Genomic DNA, 17,901 nt, shown 5'->3' on the forward strand with positions numbered 1-17,901 from the left:
GAGGAAAGGACACAGTTCAAAGTCACAGAACTGTTGTGTGAAAAGAAATTCTATTGTCTTACTTTAAACAATTATTCAGTGCTGAGTCCTGAGCAATTTTATCTAGTTTAGCACACCTCCTATATAGTTCATTTTCTCTCCAAATGACCTATTCATTCCTTTTTTAAAACGATATTTCAATCTTTATTCTGAGAATTGAATGAATGGCTTTTTCGGCATGAACCCAAAGGCCTGTAAAAGAAGGGTGTATAATTGAAAACAAAAGGTCAAGTGGGATTGTTTCTGACAGCATTCAGAAATTTTAAGTGGTGTTTTTTTAAAACAAAATATTTGTTTTTGTCTTTAAGTGGTGTTTATTTAAAACAAAATATTTTTTCAAAACATTTGAGAATATTTATACTAATAATAACCTATGAAATTCAACATGTGTGTAGGTCTCAAAGACTTTAAATTGGACCAAAATTTTGACCATTATCTTGTTTATCAAAATAACCTCTCAATGTAACAATTCCAAACTTGGGACCAGAAAACCTGGCCCTTGTCTCCCCCTTATCTGGGCCTCAGTTTTCCCATCTGGAAAATGAAGGTTGGATGAGGTGATTCTAAGGTCTCTATTGAATAGCAGTGACAACAAAAGAAAAAGGGAACTTAGGATCTTTGGTAACTAGAATAAACAGCATGAGTTTTGAATGGGACAGATCTGGGTTTGAATCACAGATATTATTAGCTGTAGGAAGTTTGATTTCATTGTACTCTGCTATAAAATGGGACGTAATTAAGAGCTATATTGAGATTTAAATGAGAACAAGCCTATAATATTCCTAGCACAATTTGTGCTCATATTTTATGCTCCTATAAATGGTAGGACCATATTTTAAGGTCAGGAAGAACATAAGGCTGAGCACATGATCAAATCTAGTAATTTCCACTCTGGCACTCAAGAAGAAAGGGAGCGCATATCACTGTCCTTTAGCAGCAGAGATATTCCTCTGCTGTGATGAAACTGGAGACGTCAGGGTTTAAAAAAAGCACACCATCAGGAGAAGGCACCACATCTTGGCAAGAAATGTTTAACATAGTTTCCACCGTCACCAAACTCTTCCCCACCCACCCTCATACCCTGCTTCTATTTAAATCTCAGGCACTCCCCAGGTTCATACTCATGTTAGCTAGTGCCCAGGCTACCGGCAGAGAAGAGACGGGTGGCATGGCTCCGGGAGAAAAGGAAAGAGAGGAGGCCCCAGCCAAGCGTGCCCTCCGGAAGGTACGGACAGCCACCCTGGTGATCAGCTTGGCCCGAGGTTGGCAGCAGTGGGCAAATGAGAACAGCACCAGGCAGGCCCAAGAGCCCACAGGCTGGCAGCCAGGAGGGACCCAGGATGCACCCCAAGCCCCTAAGTCAGTGGTCAACCCCACTCTCCACCAGCAAGCTCAGAGCAGCCCAAAGTCCCCCTCCCAAAAGTCAGAGGGACATGGAGACGGACAAAGTTCAGAGGGAGCCACCGAAGTCTCTCCTATCAAAAGGAAAGAGGTGACCAAAACAGTTGTCAGCAAAGCTTATGAAAGAGGAGGGGATGTGGGCCACCTCAGCCACCGATACGAGGACGGCGACGTTCCTGGAGCCGGGCACCCAGAAAATGACATTGACAGAATCCTCCACAGCCATGGCTCCCCGACACGGAGGAGGAAATGTGCCCACCTGGTATCCGAACTGACCAAAGGCTGGAAAGAGATGGAACAGGATGAGCCCAAGTGGAGGAGCGACAGCATCGACACAGAGGACAGCGGCTATGGAGGGGAGACCGAGGAGAGGCCCGAGCAGGATGGAGAGCAGGTGGTCACCACCAGAATCAAACGCCCCTTGCCTTCCCAGTAAGTGAATGCCCCCCTTCGGCTGCTTATACTTCCTCTGAGCCCCAACCAGCCATGGGGACCGAGAGAGCAGGGAGTGCTCCCAAAGTTAGAATGAGAATCTTCAAAAGTAGGCAGGTGGCGAGGTCCTTTGGGGAAGGCTCTGCCCCCGGGGCAAAGGGGCAGTGCCAAGCTAGACATGGACCTCTGGGTCAAGGGCCTATTTCTTCATTATGTTTTGAACTGAATACTCCAGTTTCAGCTTCAACAAAGATGAAGCCACCAGAGAAGGATGTCTGCGTTGGGTACATTTTTAAAATAAAGTCTAGGACAAGTAGCAAATTGGCTTATTTCTCTGCAGAAAATGTGCTTGCTGGTAGACTAAGACTGGGCAAATCTTTCCCTTGTCTTAAACCAGTCTATAGCATTACCAGGGGACACGTCTACCCACATAGTGCCTGTGGGACACTGGTCTCTAGAACCCTGTAAACCACTGGGAGGCTGCCATCTAACTTGAGAGTAGGCTCTGAAGTTAGACCCAAGTTCAAATTCCAGCTCTGCTCTAACAATAGTTGATAATATCATATTATATACTCAAAAGTGGCTAAGAGAGTAGATCCTAAATGTTCTCCTCTCTCTCTGTCTCACACAGGAGCTGGTTATTTTTCTAAGCCCATTTCCTCCTTTGTAAAATGATAGCAAGAGTAAAATTTTGAGATAAATTCTATTGTATTGGAAGAAGTAAACGAGATTAAGGCTGCCAAGAATTCAGCACAGTATCTGCTCCCTAAGCTCCATATATAAAAGCTGTTATTATTCACATAGATTCTCCTATTTAGCAATTTTTCAAACTTTCAGAGGTTTGTTCTCTGTAATTGTCATTGTAAATTGTCATTGTAAACAATGACAGAAATGCTATTAAAGCTAGGTCATTAAAATACCACAATTCAAAGACATTTAGATGTCAAATACACATACCCCCCCAACAGAGGCTGAGCCAAACTGATACATTTATTCAGACAAAAAACACGTATTTCCTTTTAAAACAGTAACTCTACCTCCACATAATAGAAAGTCAAGATATCTCACTCCACAACTATAGACTATCGAAATATGTGAAAAGCCTCTGATACGATGACTCCCTTTGGAAATATTAGTCGTGTAGGTGTGCTTCTTAAGCTTTATGAAACATTCAGAAAGTAAAGAACAAAACTGACACCTAATTTGACAAAACCTGTCATACAGTTTGTGACTTTAAAGGTGTTTTGAAAGAATTAGAACTATGACATCACATGCTTTTAAGAAACATGAAATGGCAAATCTAGATAATTATAATGATGTTCACATGTTTAGTGCATGCCACAGATGGCTAACATGCTCTGTCCTTTTATCTCTCACTATCTGATGAAGCAGGTATTATTATCCCAATTTAGGGATGGGAGCACTAAAGCTCAGAGGGGAGGTTTTACCCAGCAAGTTAGTGGCAAAGCTGAGATGTGCTTGTCTCCAAATGCCGTGTTTTGAAACAGACATGGTGCTAACTATCCCTCGGTGCCTTGAGGATGCTGTGGAGAGATCTGGATTTGTGCTCTACTTACATTAATACAGAAATTCATAATCAGAAATAATTATTCTACCAGGAAATATGGAACCGCAGTCTGATTCTGGCCTTGTGGATTTGGGGGGTGTGTGTGTGTGTGTACGTGTATGTGTGTGCACTTGCTAGAAATGAAATAATAGAACCCAGCAGAATAAAGATTGAGGATGGCACAAAGAAGATCTTCTGTCAGCATGGTTCAGATTGGCTTGACATAGGAAGCGGACGATTGGAGACAGTCTGTAATGCATGTAGTCTTCTTGGGCACTTTCTCTGTTTCTTTATATGTTCTCATGGGCAGGTCTAAGTATTCTCCACATTTGATAGATGGAGCATAAGATAAAGACATAGTGGAAAATCTGGATAAGATTTTATAGCCTATGGGATTCAAACCCAGGCATTCTGGCTCTTGACCCCACTCTCTTCACCACACTCTAAACTGGAAGTGGGGACTCACATACAGGACCCTTCTCAGGTTCTTAAAATCAGACATGTACATGGACACCTTCTTAGTAGGTTGGAGAGGTGTATAAGTTTTGGATGAGAGACAATTAGGTTTGAATCATGGTTACTTTGGCAAATCCTGTCTCTTTGTCCTCACCTAAAAAAAAAATAGATGTAGCTCATACAGTTATTTTGATATTGATTATGCAAAACAATGGACCCAGAGGAACTCCTTAATAATTTGTACACATTATAACACAGGGGACCATTTTTTGTGATCCCAACCCTACAGGATACTAGGAGATTGGTCCTCAGGGTTGGGGCAGAGGATTGGGATTAAATCTCCTCTTTCCTCCTTTAGTTCCTTTCTCTTAGTCTTGAAGAACATAGGGTACCAGAATGTTGTACACAGAAACAACATCGCTTAGTGTCAGCAGTAACCCTAGCTGTGCCCAGGAAGCTTCAGCACAAGCCTGATGGGACTCTCAAATGCTGCTTGAGAAATTATTGTAGCATTATTGACTAAGCCTGTGTGAAAGGAGATTCTGTTCATTTATTTTTCATTCTAAGCACCATTCTTTACCCATATTCACCAATAGGGAGAAAATTATGTATCACAAATGTTTAAGTAGAAGGAAAGAGAGGTTTTTTGGTGGTTAAGATGTTCTATGGATTTAAAAAAAAAAGTCAGGTTTTGGCAAAAAGTAGAGATATTCTTTACTAACAGTTTTGCTAACTGGGTTTAACTATGAAAATGGTTTCTATTTAATGCTTTATTTTAAAAATGTTGAGTGTTTTGATTGCGTAGTTACCTGACTTGTTTGATCCAGCTCCTTTAGACGAAAGAAACTGCCTCCCTCTGCCATACAATAATGGTGCAATATTAAAGTGCCAATCACGCATTCATCCTCCCCACCTTACACTCAGCAAAAATAGTAACAGTGGGCAATAAGAATGCCATGTTATAGATAAGGGAATTGACACAGAGAGACACTAAGAAATGTATCCAAGTCATTGAGTTAGTACGTGATTGAGTTGGGAAGGCTGACGACAGAGCTTATGTTCTTAACCACTCTGTTAGACTGATTCTTTCAGCAGAGAATGGGCTCAAGAAAACTAAAATGGAGGTCAAAGTGTCAGCTTAATTAATGGAATCCCAATAACACCCTAAGTGTAAGGTCTGGGTACAACTATATTGAAGGATTTTGCTAGAAATAGAGCCGAAGTACAGCTTTCTGCTATTTGACCCCAATTCTAGAGCGTGGAACCCTTTCTATGGGTCTGAGGACAGTTACCAATGGGCAAGAAGAATCACTGGCCTGGCTCTCAAACCTGACTGATAGCAGACAGAGATAAGTGTGACCCTGTGAAGGGCTTGCTTCTACTCATCAATCTGGCTAGACTTCCTGCGGAGAGGAGCAAGCAAACCAGAAGAACAGATTCTCCCCAGCACCTCCCTGGGAATTTGGAGAGGGTGGCAGAAATTATTTGCTTTACTGACATAGAAATGTTTCTGGGCGAAGAGGAGAAAGGCTCCCTCTACAGGAGAGTCTTTGGGGTGGGGCCATGAAAGCAGGCCTCTGCTCACTTCACGCCGATTCAAGACTTAGACCAGAAAATGTCACCTGGTGCCTGGGTGGCTCAGAGGGTTAAGCCTCTGCCTTCAGCTCAGGTCATGGTCTCAGGGTCCTGGGATGGAGCCCTGCATCGGGCTCTCTGATGAACGGGGAGCCTGCTTCCCCCTCTCTCTCTGCCTGCTTGTGATCTCTCTCTCTCTCTCTCTGCCAAATAAATAAATAGAAAGAAAATGTCACCTCCAGGCCCTGTGATATTTGAAACATCATTTAGTGAGGCAGGTGAAGGCCACCTCCCAGAGTATTTCCAGTGCCAGAGAACTTGGTTAGGTTTGAAATATACCTTCCAGAATTTGTATTTCCTGTGGGGTTTATTCATATTTAATAATGTACCCACATAATTATTACTCCAAAATTATAAAACTATGATGCAATTAGTTCCTGTATTCTCATTAAATTGCTGTAAAGCCCATTCATATGAGAAAGCAATACTCAAATTGATGTCATTTGATAACAGATGATAACAGATAAATAAGTTTCTGAATTTGTTTCAGTGGATGAACGTACATTTTCCAATTAGAATGCTTATAATGTCTAGTACAGTTAGTTACTTTGCACATACTTGGACAGGGGAAATATTTGTTGATTGACTATAAGAAAATTTGTTTATTAATAATGAAGAAACCAAGAAGCCAAGTTTAGATGAAATACTACTATCTTAAAATATGGGTGTGATGTCAGTCTTTGAATATTGCTTTGCTTTCTATAAATTTATACTATACTGTCTTCCTAAAGCTCAATCTAAACTATTATTCACATTTTTACTTAAAGATTAAAAAAAAGGATTAGCTGGTATATTTTTTCCTATGTTCATTGACCAAGAAGATATTTAAGGTATAAGATTTTCTAATCCTGGGCTACGTGGAGGGCTCAATCATTAAGCGTCTTTATTTGGCTCAGGTCATGATCTCAGGTCCTGGGATCCAGCCCTGAATTGAGCCCTGCATCGAAAGGGATTCTGCCTCTCCCTTTCTCTCTGTGCCTGCCCTGCTTGGGTTCCCTGTCTCCCTCTATCTCTCTCTGTTAAATAAATAAATATTAAAGTCTTAAAAAAATTCTAATCCTGATTTAAGCATGAACTTTCAGGCTTTTTAGAAATTGGAAATACAAAAACAATACAGAATGTTTAAAAGATAGAGACAAATACTCATTAAGGTATTCCTCCTGGTACTTCATTTTTTATAATCTACGTTCTAATTCTTGCTTATTAGACCAATTTCTTTGCTTTCCTTCGCTCCTATTTTTTGGGAATTACAGTTTGACAATATAACAAATGGACATTAAGATTTAGGAGGTGATTTTGAAAAGATAAATGCTTCACTTCCTCAGAGATTTATTAACTCACTAACTTCAACCCTATTCCTAATGACATAGGGCTTCAAGATTCAGGGACTTTAAGTTCCTAAGGCAAATTAGAGGGAAAAAACCCTACATCAAGGAATCAGAGGCCAAGTTACCTTGGGAGGTTAATTTGAATATTTTTTCTTTCTTTCTTTCTTTAAATCATAAAATCAATATGATACCAATGGAAAGATAATTTTTTTAAAAAAGAAAAAAAAACTGCCATCCAGATACTAACAATTATTTTCAGTTGTGCACATGCCACTGATTTCCTCATCTTGATGTGTACCCATTTTATATAGTTAGAATTTTAACCATATAAAATTGGTATTACTCTGATTATCTTCACAGATGTCTTTTAATGGCTACTTTTTAAAAAATTATTGAGTATTCAGTAAGGTCCTAAAACAGTGTCTGACACATAGTCAGTGTCATAAATACCTTAATAAAAAGATGGAAAGTATGCCAACTTGGCCAGAAGTTTCTTATTTTTTTAAAAAAGATTTTATTTGTCTATTTGACAGAGAGATACAGCGAGAGAAGGAATACGAGCAGGGGAAGAGGGAGAGGGAAAAGCAGGCTCCCAGCTGAGCAGGAAGCCTGATGCCAGGCTCTGTGATCATGACCTGAGCCGAAGGCAGACACTTAATGACTGAGCCCCCCAGGCACACCCAGAAGTTCCTTAAAGGAAAGATGTACAGTAGCTCCCCCTTATCTATGGAAGATATGTTCTAAGACCTCTGTGAATGCTTAAAAATGCAGGAAATATCAAATCTATATATCCTATGTTTTTTCCTATACTAAATTTAATTTATAAATTAGGCACAGTAAGAAATTTTAACCACAATAATAATAGAACAATTATAACAGTGTACTATAATAAAAGTTATGTGAATGTGGTCTCTCTTTCAAAATACCTTATAGTTCTATACTCACTCTTACTCTATACTTATTCTACACTCTGTACTTACTCTATACTTACTCTATACTCACTCTATATTGTTCTTTACTCACTCTTACTATGATGGTGTGAGATGATAAAATGCCTATGTGATGAGGGGTGGCTATGTGGCTCATATAAGTGTCTGACTCCTGATTTCTGCTTGGGTCATGATCTCTCAGGGTTATGAGTTCAAGCCCCATGTCAGGTTCCACACTAGGCATGGACCCTGCTTGGGATTCTCTCTCTCCCTCTGTCCCTCCCCACTCATGTGCTCTCTCTCTTAAAAGAAAGAAAGAGGAAGGAAGAAAGCAAGGAAGGAAGGAAGGGGAAAAAGAAAAAAATGCATACATGATGAGATGAAGTGAGGTGAATGATGTAGGCACAGTGATGTAGCTTAGTGTTAGGTTACTATTGACCCGATGACTCATTAGAAGGAGGTTCATTTGCCTCCAGACTGTAGTTGCCTGTGGGTAACTGAACCTGGGAATAAGTGGGAACTACTAAAACTTACATTTTATAATACAGGACAGAACCATAGTCTGTATTTGGGAGACACAAGTATGAGTTAACAAATTATGCCTTTCTCCTCAATTTCTTTTTTTTAAAGATTTTATTTATTTATTTGACAGACAGAGATCACAAGCAGGCAGAGAGGCAGGCAGAGAGAGAGGAGAGAGGAGGAAGCAGGCTCCCTGCTGAGCAGAGAGCCCGATGCGGGGCTTGAACCCAGGACCCTGGGATCACGACCTGAGCAGAAGGCAGCGGCTTTAACCCACTGAGCCCCTCTCCTCAATTTCTTTTGAGATGTTTCGAGTCTTTTCTCTAGCAGGATGTCCCTGCCTCAAATCAGGTAAGAGCTTTGGGTTATGCTGGGATGGCCTTGAGCTCTTTATTCAAGACTATGCTTGTCATGTATTGCCATGATTCTAAGGGGAGAAGGCATTTGCTCTCATCTGATAATGAGATCAAGCAGCCCCTACTCTGGGAAGCTAAACAGGGACAGTCTATGGAGAGGCAGGTGATGGTGAGGACCAGCAGGGCTGAGAGAAAGCCATCCCATTTCAGTATGGTATAATTCCTAGCACTTTTCCATATGCGCGTGACTTTTTAAAACTGCAGTAACTGTGTATAGTTTTTTACATGCTATTTCCCAATTTATTTTGTCATATGTTTTTGTCCAAGTGGCTACAAAGAATAGCAGCATTCTACGTATTAGCCGTACCCCCAGTTTGAGCTCTGTCATAATAATGAAACAGAATGCCTTGAGAATAGTTTTGAATACATAAAATATGGGAATTAGTGAAAGTTTGCCATCTAGTGGCTATTAATGCCTCTTTCAAAAATGTTAATACAAGTACGTGTGTCTCCCTATCCATGTCTGTGTGTCTGAGTTTCCTGCCTTTGGATAACCAGATTTCGGGAAATGAGATTGGGTAGTGAGGAATACCCACGTCTGACGTGTAACTGGGTTTTGAATAGAGACTTGTGAGAGTCTGGAAGAAAGGGCTGCTTAGCTCAGGCACACTGCTCACTCCGCAACTGCAAGAGGCTTTGCACCTCCAGTCCCAGTGCTTCCAGGCGTGAGGCCACTTGGTGCGGGGGAGAAGGAAGGGTGGGTCGTTTGTGACATTGAGGACTACAAATCTCTGACCTTTCCATAGTCCAGGAGTTCATGTTTTACGAAGGCAAAGAGCTTCTAGGAGAAAGGGTCTAGGAGACTGGAGATAAAAAAGAGAAACCTTTTAAAGACAAATTTTACCCATTTTAAAATTGGCCTGTACCTTCATGTCACTACGGATCTATACTTTCAAGGCTGTTTTTTGTTTTGTTTTGTTTTAAATAAGAAAATGCATTCCACATTGCAAAGACACACACACCTGTGAAACACAACTCATCTACTTATTGGACTCTGTACCTGTGGGAGTGACAGACATCCCTGCACAGTGGGGAGACATTGACTTCAGCCTCAGACAGTGGGTGTTTAAATTCTACCTTTGTCACTGGTTTAGGGCAGTATTTTGCAGTAGTTACACACAGGCCTGGTTCAAATCCCAGCACTATCACTTACCAGGTTTGTGACTTTAAGTGAGTAAATTAACCACCCTGACCTCAGCTTCCTCATCTGGGAAGTGAGAATAGTCAGACCTGTCTCATAAAATGGTTGTAGGAATATTAATATAAAGTATTTGGAAGAATGCCAGCACAAAGTATTCGATAAATGTTACTATTGCTAGCAGCTGTCTTCTATCTTCACAACTTGATATTCCAAAATTTGTGGCACATCATTGATACTAATATAAATATGCTCTCATCAAAAATCTATATATGAACATATATACATACGTGAATAATACAATATATATATGCTACTATAATAAGCCTTATTTTGGGGAAAGAACTGGTTTTTGAAGTCCTATACAAAGTGGTTTCCCTTAAAACATTTATATGATTCCAATGCTAAAATGTCATCAACATATATTTTTAAGATTTTCATATTTACATTATATTTGTGAAAAGATTTTTTTTTTCCTGAAATAGAGTTTAATATTTTTTATAGTGCACCAAAATGAGGACAATGGTTGTTGTCAGCTCTCCTCAAGTAAAAATAAAGAACAATGGTGTGACTGCTCTAATTTTTCTTCTTTCATTTCTAATTCATTGTCTTATGATTATATTGTTTATAATGAAGAAAATTACACTTACAGAAAGGCGCCTACATGCAGGAAGTACAAAGACAAAGCAGCACTTGGATGTCAAGTATCAGGATCTTGATTCTTCATTCTCTCTCCCTTTTAGGGCAAATAGATTTACAGAGAAACTCAGCTGCAAGGCCCAACGGAAATACAGCCAAGTGGACAGCCTGAAAGGGAGATGGCAACAATGGGCTGATGAACACATACAATCCCAGAAGCTCAATCCTTTCAGTGAGGAATTTGATTATCAGCTGGCCATGTCCACCCGCCTTCACAAAGGAGACGAAGGCTACGGGCGTCCCAAGGAGGGAACCAAAACGGCAGAAAGGGCCAAGCGAGCTGAGGAGCACATCTACAGAGAGATCATGGACATGTGCTTCATCATCCGCACAATGGCCCGCCACCGACGAGATGGCAAGATCCAGGTTACTTTTGGAGATCTCTTTGACCGCTATGTTCGTATCTCAGATAAAGTGGTGGGCATTCTCATGCGTGCCAGGAAGCATGGGCTGGTTGACTTCGAAGGAGAGATGCTATGGCAAGGCCGAGATGACCATGTCGTGATTACTCTACTCCAGTGAATCTTCCGCAACGAAAGCCAGACTTGACCCCCTGCTGTCTTAATGCCAAATGCTAATGCAGTAAAAATTAAAATGCAAACCACTCTGTAATAAGTTAGTAAATATTAAACAATTTTTACATAAATGACTTTTGGGGACTCTTATTTCTGAGGAAGTTTGAAGATTTTGAAGAAGTGCACACAGCCTATCAGAAGGCATGTATAGTGTTATCAGTATACAATAATGGCATAAATATTTGAAATTCTACTTACCCTTTAGGCAAAAGTATTTGGTTATTAGTTGCAGAAATTATTATAGATCTTTAAACAGTTGCCACATCTAAGAAAAATGCTGATTTTAGGTAAACATTAGAACATAATAAGATGTGTCATTTTGGGGCAAAGAATTCAGTTAAGTTTGGCAAAACTAAAAATATTCTAAGAAGCTAGACTTTGTATTATTATTTCTATCAAAGCATCACTTATAAAATAAACACAGAAGTAAAAAGTATCCAAGTAAGATGTGGAAGTTGATGAAATTTCTCTGTTAGCTTGGAATTTAAAAGATTTCTAATAGGAGTTAGTTGTCCTTTTTGTATGATTTGCACAAATCACATAAAAACAAACATCACTGGTGTTCTTAAAGCTAAAAGAGAGGGTGGTATGTTTACCGTCACCGTGAAAATAGTACACAGGTGAGAGATTCAGAATTAACTGTCTTTGTAGGACTTCTTGGAGGAGTTTATTTTTTCTCAAAACATTAATGCATCATGCTGCTTACATTTATGTCAGTGTATACAATGAAGTAGGAATACAGAAAATTATACAATGAAGTGGAATATTCAGTGTAAAAGAATCTGATAGAATCATTGGAAAATTAGAAACACATTTGAGTCATTTTAATTTTCTTGATGCTCTAACAAATGTTATGAAATACCTGAGAGTCATAAAATGGCATTATTAGTTTTTCCAAAGTAAAAAAGCTGTTTCATATAATGACAGAAACGTTTAGTGGGCATTAATCTGTTACTTATTTTTTCTCAGATTTAATGTGTCTTACAAAATTCTAAAAACCAACTGAGCAAGATGTGAGGTTTTAATTCTTACTAGTTTCACTAAAAGTTGGTAATTATAGTACTTTCGTGTTAAATACAGAAATTAATGTCAAATTATAATACCTCAAGGTAATAGATACATTCATAATTGTTAGATGTTAGGTTTACTATAAAGTATGGATTAAACTTCTATAGGAACTATCCTTGTTTTCATGTATGATTCTCTTTCAAACTGAAAGTTCCAATATCTTCTTAAAGAAGAATGTGTAGGGGCACCTGGGTGGCTCAGTGGGTTAAAGCCTCTGCCTTCAGCTCAGGTCATGGTCCCAGGGTCCTGGGATCGAGCCCCGCATCGGGCTCTCTGCTCAGCAGGGAGCCTGCTTCCCCCTCTCTCTCTGCCTGCCTCTCTGCCTACTTGTGATCTCTCTCTCTCTCTCTGTCAAATAAATAAAATATTTTTTAAAAATGTGTATTTTTGTTTCCCTAATAGATTTGTTAAATTACAAATTAATGACCAATATTCCTAAACAGAATTTCATATAAGATCTACACTTCTATCACAGTGAAACCTATGTCAACATTTAAAGTCATGCACAAGAATAAAAGATATTTTCTATATTTTCTGTTCTTGTTTATATATTACTGTTTTAATGTTATATTCCACAATACCATTTTATTGTGCTTGAATACAACAAAATTATAGAGTGCAAATTGAGTTACTTCTAGTATTCGTGGAATATTTAGACCAAGGCTTCAAAAGAATTTCCTCATATTCAGCTCCGAACGATAACAATTATGAAGCCACTGGAGCAGGTAGTCCAAACTTCATTTTGTCGGAATCTGAGGACGGAGTTAGAAGTCTTCTCAGAGAGCCTGCATTAACATTCCTCTGAATAAGGTATGGCTGTGAAGTCGGAAATCTAGTTCCCTTTGAGGAAAATGCCTGCTATGTGAGAGAATTTTATCCAAAAACTTCATATAAAATGTGTAGTTGAAAAACAGCTTTTAGACACACACACACACACAAAAAGTAGAACTCAGGTGGCAAATGTCCTCACATTTTTTATAGTTGTCAAAATTATGAAAATTACACATGAAATACACATCATCAGTAGCATTTTACCAATGGTAATTTTATATACTCAATAAGCAGCAGTATACAATCGGTTTCCAAATCTTCAGTATTTTTCTTTTCCGAACTTTCAATAAGAAGTTTTAAGAGTTTGGGGGCAGTTGAAATGTACTTTTAAAATACCACTTCTGTCCAGACCACCAAATGTTTGGTGACTTTCAATTGTTATAACTTGAAGTTTTAGGACTTCCTGATTCCCAAGTTCACCTTTTTACCATTCTTCCCACCGACCCCCAACAGGAGGGAAGTCCTGCATTCGAGTTTTTGCACCTATATTCATTTGCCTTCCACTTTGAATTTGCCAAACTCAAGTTCCTTTTCTCAATACTACCAACAGGTATATTGGGTGTTGATTCTCACATGATGTGGGGATAATTCTGTGTAAGACAAAACTTTGAGTCAGTGGGAACTCATGCTCAGGGAAGTGCTGCCGAACTTTAAGTCACTCTGTTCAGAGGTAAGAGCAGCGGAATTCCATCTGGCCCCTGCTAAAGTGGCCTCTTAGTGAAGATGCTCCCTTAGGATTCCTAGAATGTTCCTTTTTATCCCCCATACCTACAACATTTCTTAGTACACAGGAACACAGTTAATGTCTATTGAATTATTTGCTTTACAAATGCACTGTATGATCTGACCTCTCAGGCTAGAGGTTTTCAGAGAACTATGGTTCACTTAACATCATCCCAACAAGGGTGCTCTGATGACTTTTTGTGCTCATTTTGGGGGCATGTTGGTTATCTAAAAAAATTACATTGCATTTATTTTTTTTTTAATTTTTTAAAAGATTTTATTTATTTGACAGAGATCGCAAGTAGGCAGAGAGGCAGGCAGAGAGAGAGGGGGAAGCAGGCTCCCTGCTGAGCAGAGAGCCCAATGTTGGGCTCGATCCCAGGACCCTGAGATCATGGCCTGAGCCGAAGGCAGAGGCTTAACCCACTGAGCCACCCAGGCACCCATGCATTTATTTTCTGACCAAGAAATTCTACTCCTAAAATTTTCCTTGAAGATAAAACAACATGAAAACATATGCATAATGCATTATTCATTATTTTAAATTGTAAAATACTGGAAAAACCTAATACATATGGGAACATTGCTGAATAAATTACAGTACATCCACACAATAGATGCAATTCTAAAAAAAAAAAAAATCTTTTGAGAACTGGAGTTATTTTCAGTGTGTATACATATGCATGCACACATATATACACACTGGATTATATATGTGCATGTTTGTGTGTATATATAAGTGTACACACACACACACACACAATAGAGGATACCCAGAAATAAAGAAATTGATTTCCTATAGGGATAGGAGGAATTGGGTTCAAAGAGACAAAATTCTGCAGAGTTTGACTTTTGAATCCTTTAAATGCTTACATATACAAAAAGTAAAATAAAGACAGAAAAAATGAAATTGAATATAAACAAAAGTAATAAATTGAATTCTATTTCAAATTCTTAACCACATAGGATAAAAAGTGTACATAAGTCTTGAATACAATATTTTGATTAAATATCTTCAGTCTAAAGACAAAAAAACAACCTGCAAAGGAATATTCTACTTTTGTTTATAGGTGTAGCAATTCTTAAACCATAATGGGTATATTGTCAGATTAAGCAAATCAGTAATATATTGGTATCCTCACAGTGGGAGAAGATACAAACATGGAGTGAGGGAAGACAAGGAAGAAGTCCGTAATGTTAGCCTGCTATCAGAGGTGTTAGTGTGCATTCATGATGTGGATTTACTTCCTGTCTCGTAAAAGGTCCTAGAAGCAAAGCCATCAAAGCAGCAGCAAGCACATCTAACATTCAGATTTCTGGGTGCCTGGGTGGCTCAGTTGGTTAAGCGTCTGCCTTTGGCTCAGGTCATGACCTTGGAGGCCTGGGATCCAGCCCTGCTCCCTGCTCTCTGCTCAGTGGGAAGTCTGCTCCTCCCTCTCCCTCTTCCTCTGTTCTCTCTCAAATAAATAAAATCTTAAAAAAAAAAAATTCGGATTTCAGAATATCATTCTTCTTGAAAAGAAACATGTCTACTTGGAGAAAAGGCTGCTTCTAGGATTGGTTTACAAAAAATACAGGTAAATCTGGAACAGGGCCAAGCACCCAAGAAAATGAAGAAATGTACAGAAGTCAGTTTGACAGGGTACTCACTGGTTAAATATAGGACAGAAATAGATTATAACACTTCAAACTAAAAAAAAAAAAAAAAAACCATTAGTTCATACCAATAATACATACTCAAGTGGTAAAAGAAAGTTCTTACAGTTAAATGCCAACTAATAAATGTGCTGAGAATGAAAGAAAAATCATTTTACAACAATTTAATTCAGGCAAGAATCCTCAATGGATACCAAAAACCTGAAAATCTAGAGAACAGAATAACTACAGTATTAAAGTATTTCCCCACACATACCTTATTAATTACAAAGGGAAGATGATAGTAATGCAAAAGCATAGTGGACGCCATATTAATCAATGAATCCAAGCTTATAACCAATAAGGGGATAAACGTATATATGTGCATCTTTATATGCGGAGAACACAGCATCACTTCTGTGGTTTTCTTGCCAAAAATGCATAACCTAAATATAGGAAAAAATTTAGACAAAGCCACGCTGATAAACATTCTATAATCCTGAGCTCTTCAAATATATCACTCATAAAACACGAAGAATAGCTAATGAACTCTTCCAAGTTAAAGGAGATAAAAACAACTGTAATGCAGGATCCTGGATTGGATAATCGATCAGGAAAAATAATGCTTTGATGGACATGATTAGGACCATTGGTGAAATTAAAAAGTGGATGGCATATTAAATCAAAATATTGTATTATGTTAGATTTCCTGAATTCAAACACTGTAGTGTGGCTATATAAAAGGATACCCCAGTTCTTAGGCGATGCACACAAGTACATATGTAAAGTGTAATAGAATTGGATTCAGCATAATGGGTGAGTGGATGGACATGTGGTGGAAGGGGGAGATAGTGGGGAGAGGAAAAAGCAAATAGTTCTATAAACATTCTAATACTTACCTCTTGGTTAAGAAATCCACATGCTGCTCTTGGGTATATACCAAGGAATTAAGTTGCTGGTCAACAGCTTAGCTTTAGCAGATACTGCCAAGAAAAATGTCCAAAGTTGTTTCACTTCACATTTTCTTTTAAGATAGACTTTATTGGGTATTTATTCTAATACTCTTAGGAATTGCCAAAGTTTTGCCTTTTTCGTTGAACTTTTTCGATTTGTAGTTGATTATATATTGTGTGCTTGAGACATCCATTAGATCTGTGTATTATACAAACCTTCCACCCTGTTGCTGCCTTTTCACTTTTAATGGTTTTTGATGAAAAGTTCTTAAAATTTTAATGTAGTAGAGCTCAGTTCTTTCCCTCGTGAGTGCTCCTGTGTCCCATTTAACGAATGTATTCATACTCGAAGTTCATGAAGATATTCTGTATTGCTTTACTATTTTACCTCTTCCATTTAGAGCTACAATCTGTAATTTTTATATGTGGTGTGAGATGGATCAAGATTATTTGTTCATTACACATATCCAATTAATCCAGCACCATTTATTTAAAAGAGCATACTCTTGGGACGCCTGGGTGGCTCAGTTGGTTGGGCGGCTGCCTTCGGCTCAGGTCATGATCCCAGCGTCCTGGGATCGAGTCCCACATCGGGCTCCTTGCTCAGCGGGGAGCCTGCTTCTCCCTCTGCCTCTGCCTGCCACTCTGTCTGCCTGTGCTCATGCTCGCTCCCTCTCTCTCTCTTTCTAACAAATAAATAAATAAAATCTTTAAAAAAAAAAAAATAAAAAAAATAAAAGAGCATACTCTCCACTGAGCAAGTGTCATCTTCTCAAAAAAAATAATTTTCTGGACCCTTGATTTTGATTCTTTTGACCTTTTGACCAATACGACATTGTCTTACTTAGCTTTTTAATCATAGTCTCTGGTGTTTAAGACTACAGCCTCATTCTTCAGTGCTTCCTTGGCTATTCTTTGCCTTTAAATTACCACATAAATTTAGAATCAACTTAATTTCTAAAAATAAACCTGGCCGAGATTTTCACTGCCAATAGAGATTGATTTGGGGAACTCACATCTTTCAGTATTGTCTTCCAATCATGAATATGGTATATAAACTCTGAGGTCTTTTTTGCTATATATGCAATATTTTCAATGGTATTACAAAGGGCAATATTCTAAACTTTATTTTCTAATTGTTGGTTGTACATGAAAAATGAAACATTTTTATATTGAACTTGTATTTAGTGAACTTGCTTAATCTAAAAACTAATTATAAAAGTTGGATCTTTTTGAAATTTTCCACGTCCACAATCATGTGATATACAAATGACATTTGAAGTTCTTCCTTCCCAAACCTTAGGCCTCCTTTGTTGCCTTTTCACTGGCTGAAACTTCCGGAACCAGGTTGAATAGAAGTGCTGATAGCAGTTATTGCCAGGCTTCCTATCTCTGGGAGGAAACTTCCAGCAAATCACTTTTAAACATGATGTTTCCTGTACATCTGTCAAGAATAATCTTTTTAATCACTAATGATTAAGGAAGAACCTTTCTTTCCTAGTTTGAGTTTTTATCCTAAAACTGGTCGTGAAATTAACCAAAAGCTTCTTTTGC

The 17,901-nt window shown here is 38.6% G+C and overlaps 1 protein-coding gene across 1 annotated transcript; it reads left to right on the forward strand.

The window, feature by feature from the left end:
- Positions 1-1,148: 1,148 nt before the first annotated feature.
- On the forward strand, positions 1,149-11,211 carry ABRA (actin binding Rho activating protein). Its single transcript, XM_047727692.1, has 2 exons — positions 1,149-1,872; positions 10,607-11,211. Exons 1-2 carry the CDS (start codon positions 1,163-1,165, stop codon positions 11,082-11,084), a joined length of 1,188 nt encoding a protein of 395 aa, XP_047583648.1. The 5' UTR covers positions 1,149-1,162; the 3' UTR covers positions 11,085-11,211.
- The last annotated feature ends 6,690 nt before the right edge of the window (positions 11,212-17,901 follow it).

Source organism: Lutra lutra, chromosome 4 (assembly GCF_902655055.1).
Source record: "Lutra lutra chromosome 4, mLutLut1.2, whole genome shotgun sequence".
NCBI lineage: Eukaryota > Metazoa > Chordata > Mammalia > Carnivora > Mustelidae > Lutra > Lutra lutra.

Excerpts from the sequence above, each read along its gene's own strand:
- ABRA (XM_047727692.1), top strand. The coding sequence starts at position 1,163 with ATGTTAGCTAGTGCCCAGGCTACCGGCAGAGAAGAGACGGGTGGCATG. Across the intron at positions 1,873-10,606 it reads AAACGCCCCTTGCCTTCCCA|GGCAAATAGATTTACAGAGA; the intron begins GTAAGTGAATGC and ends TCTCCCTTTTAG.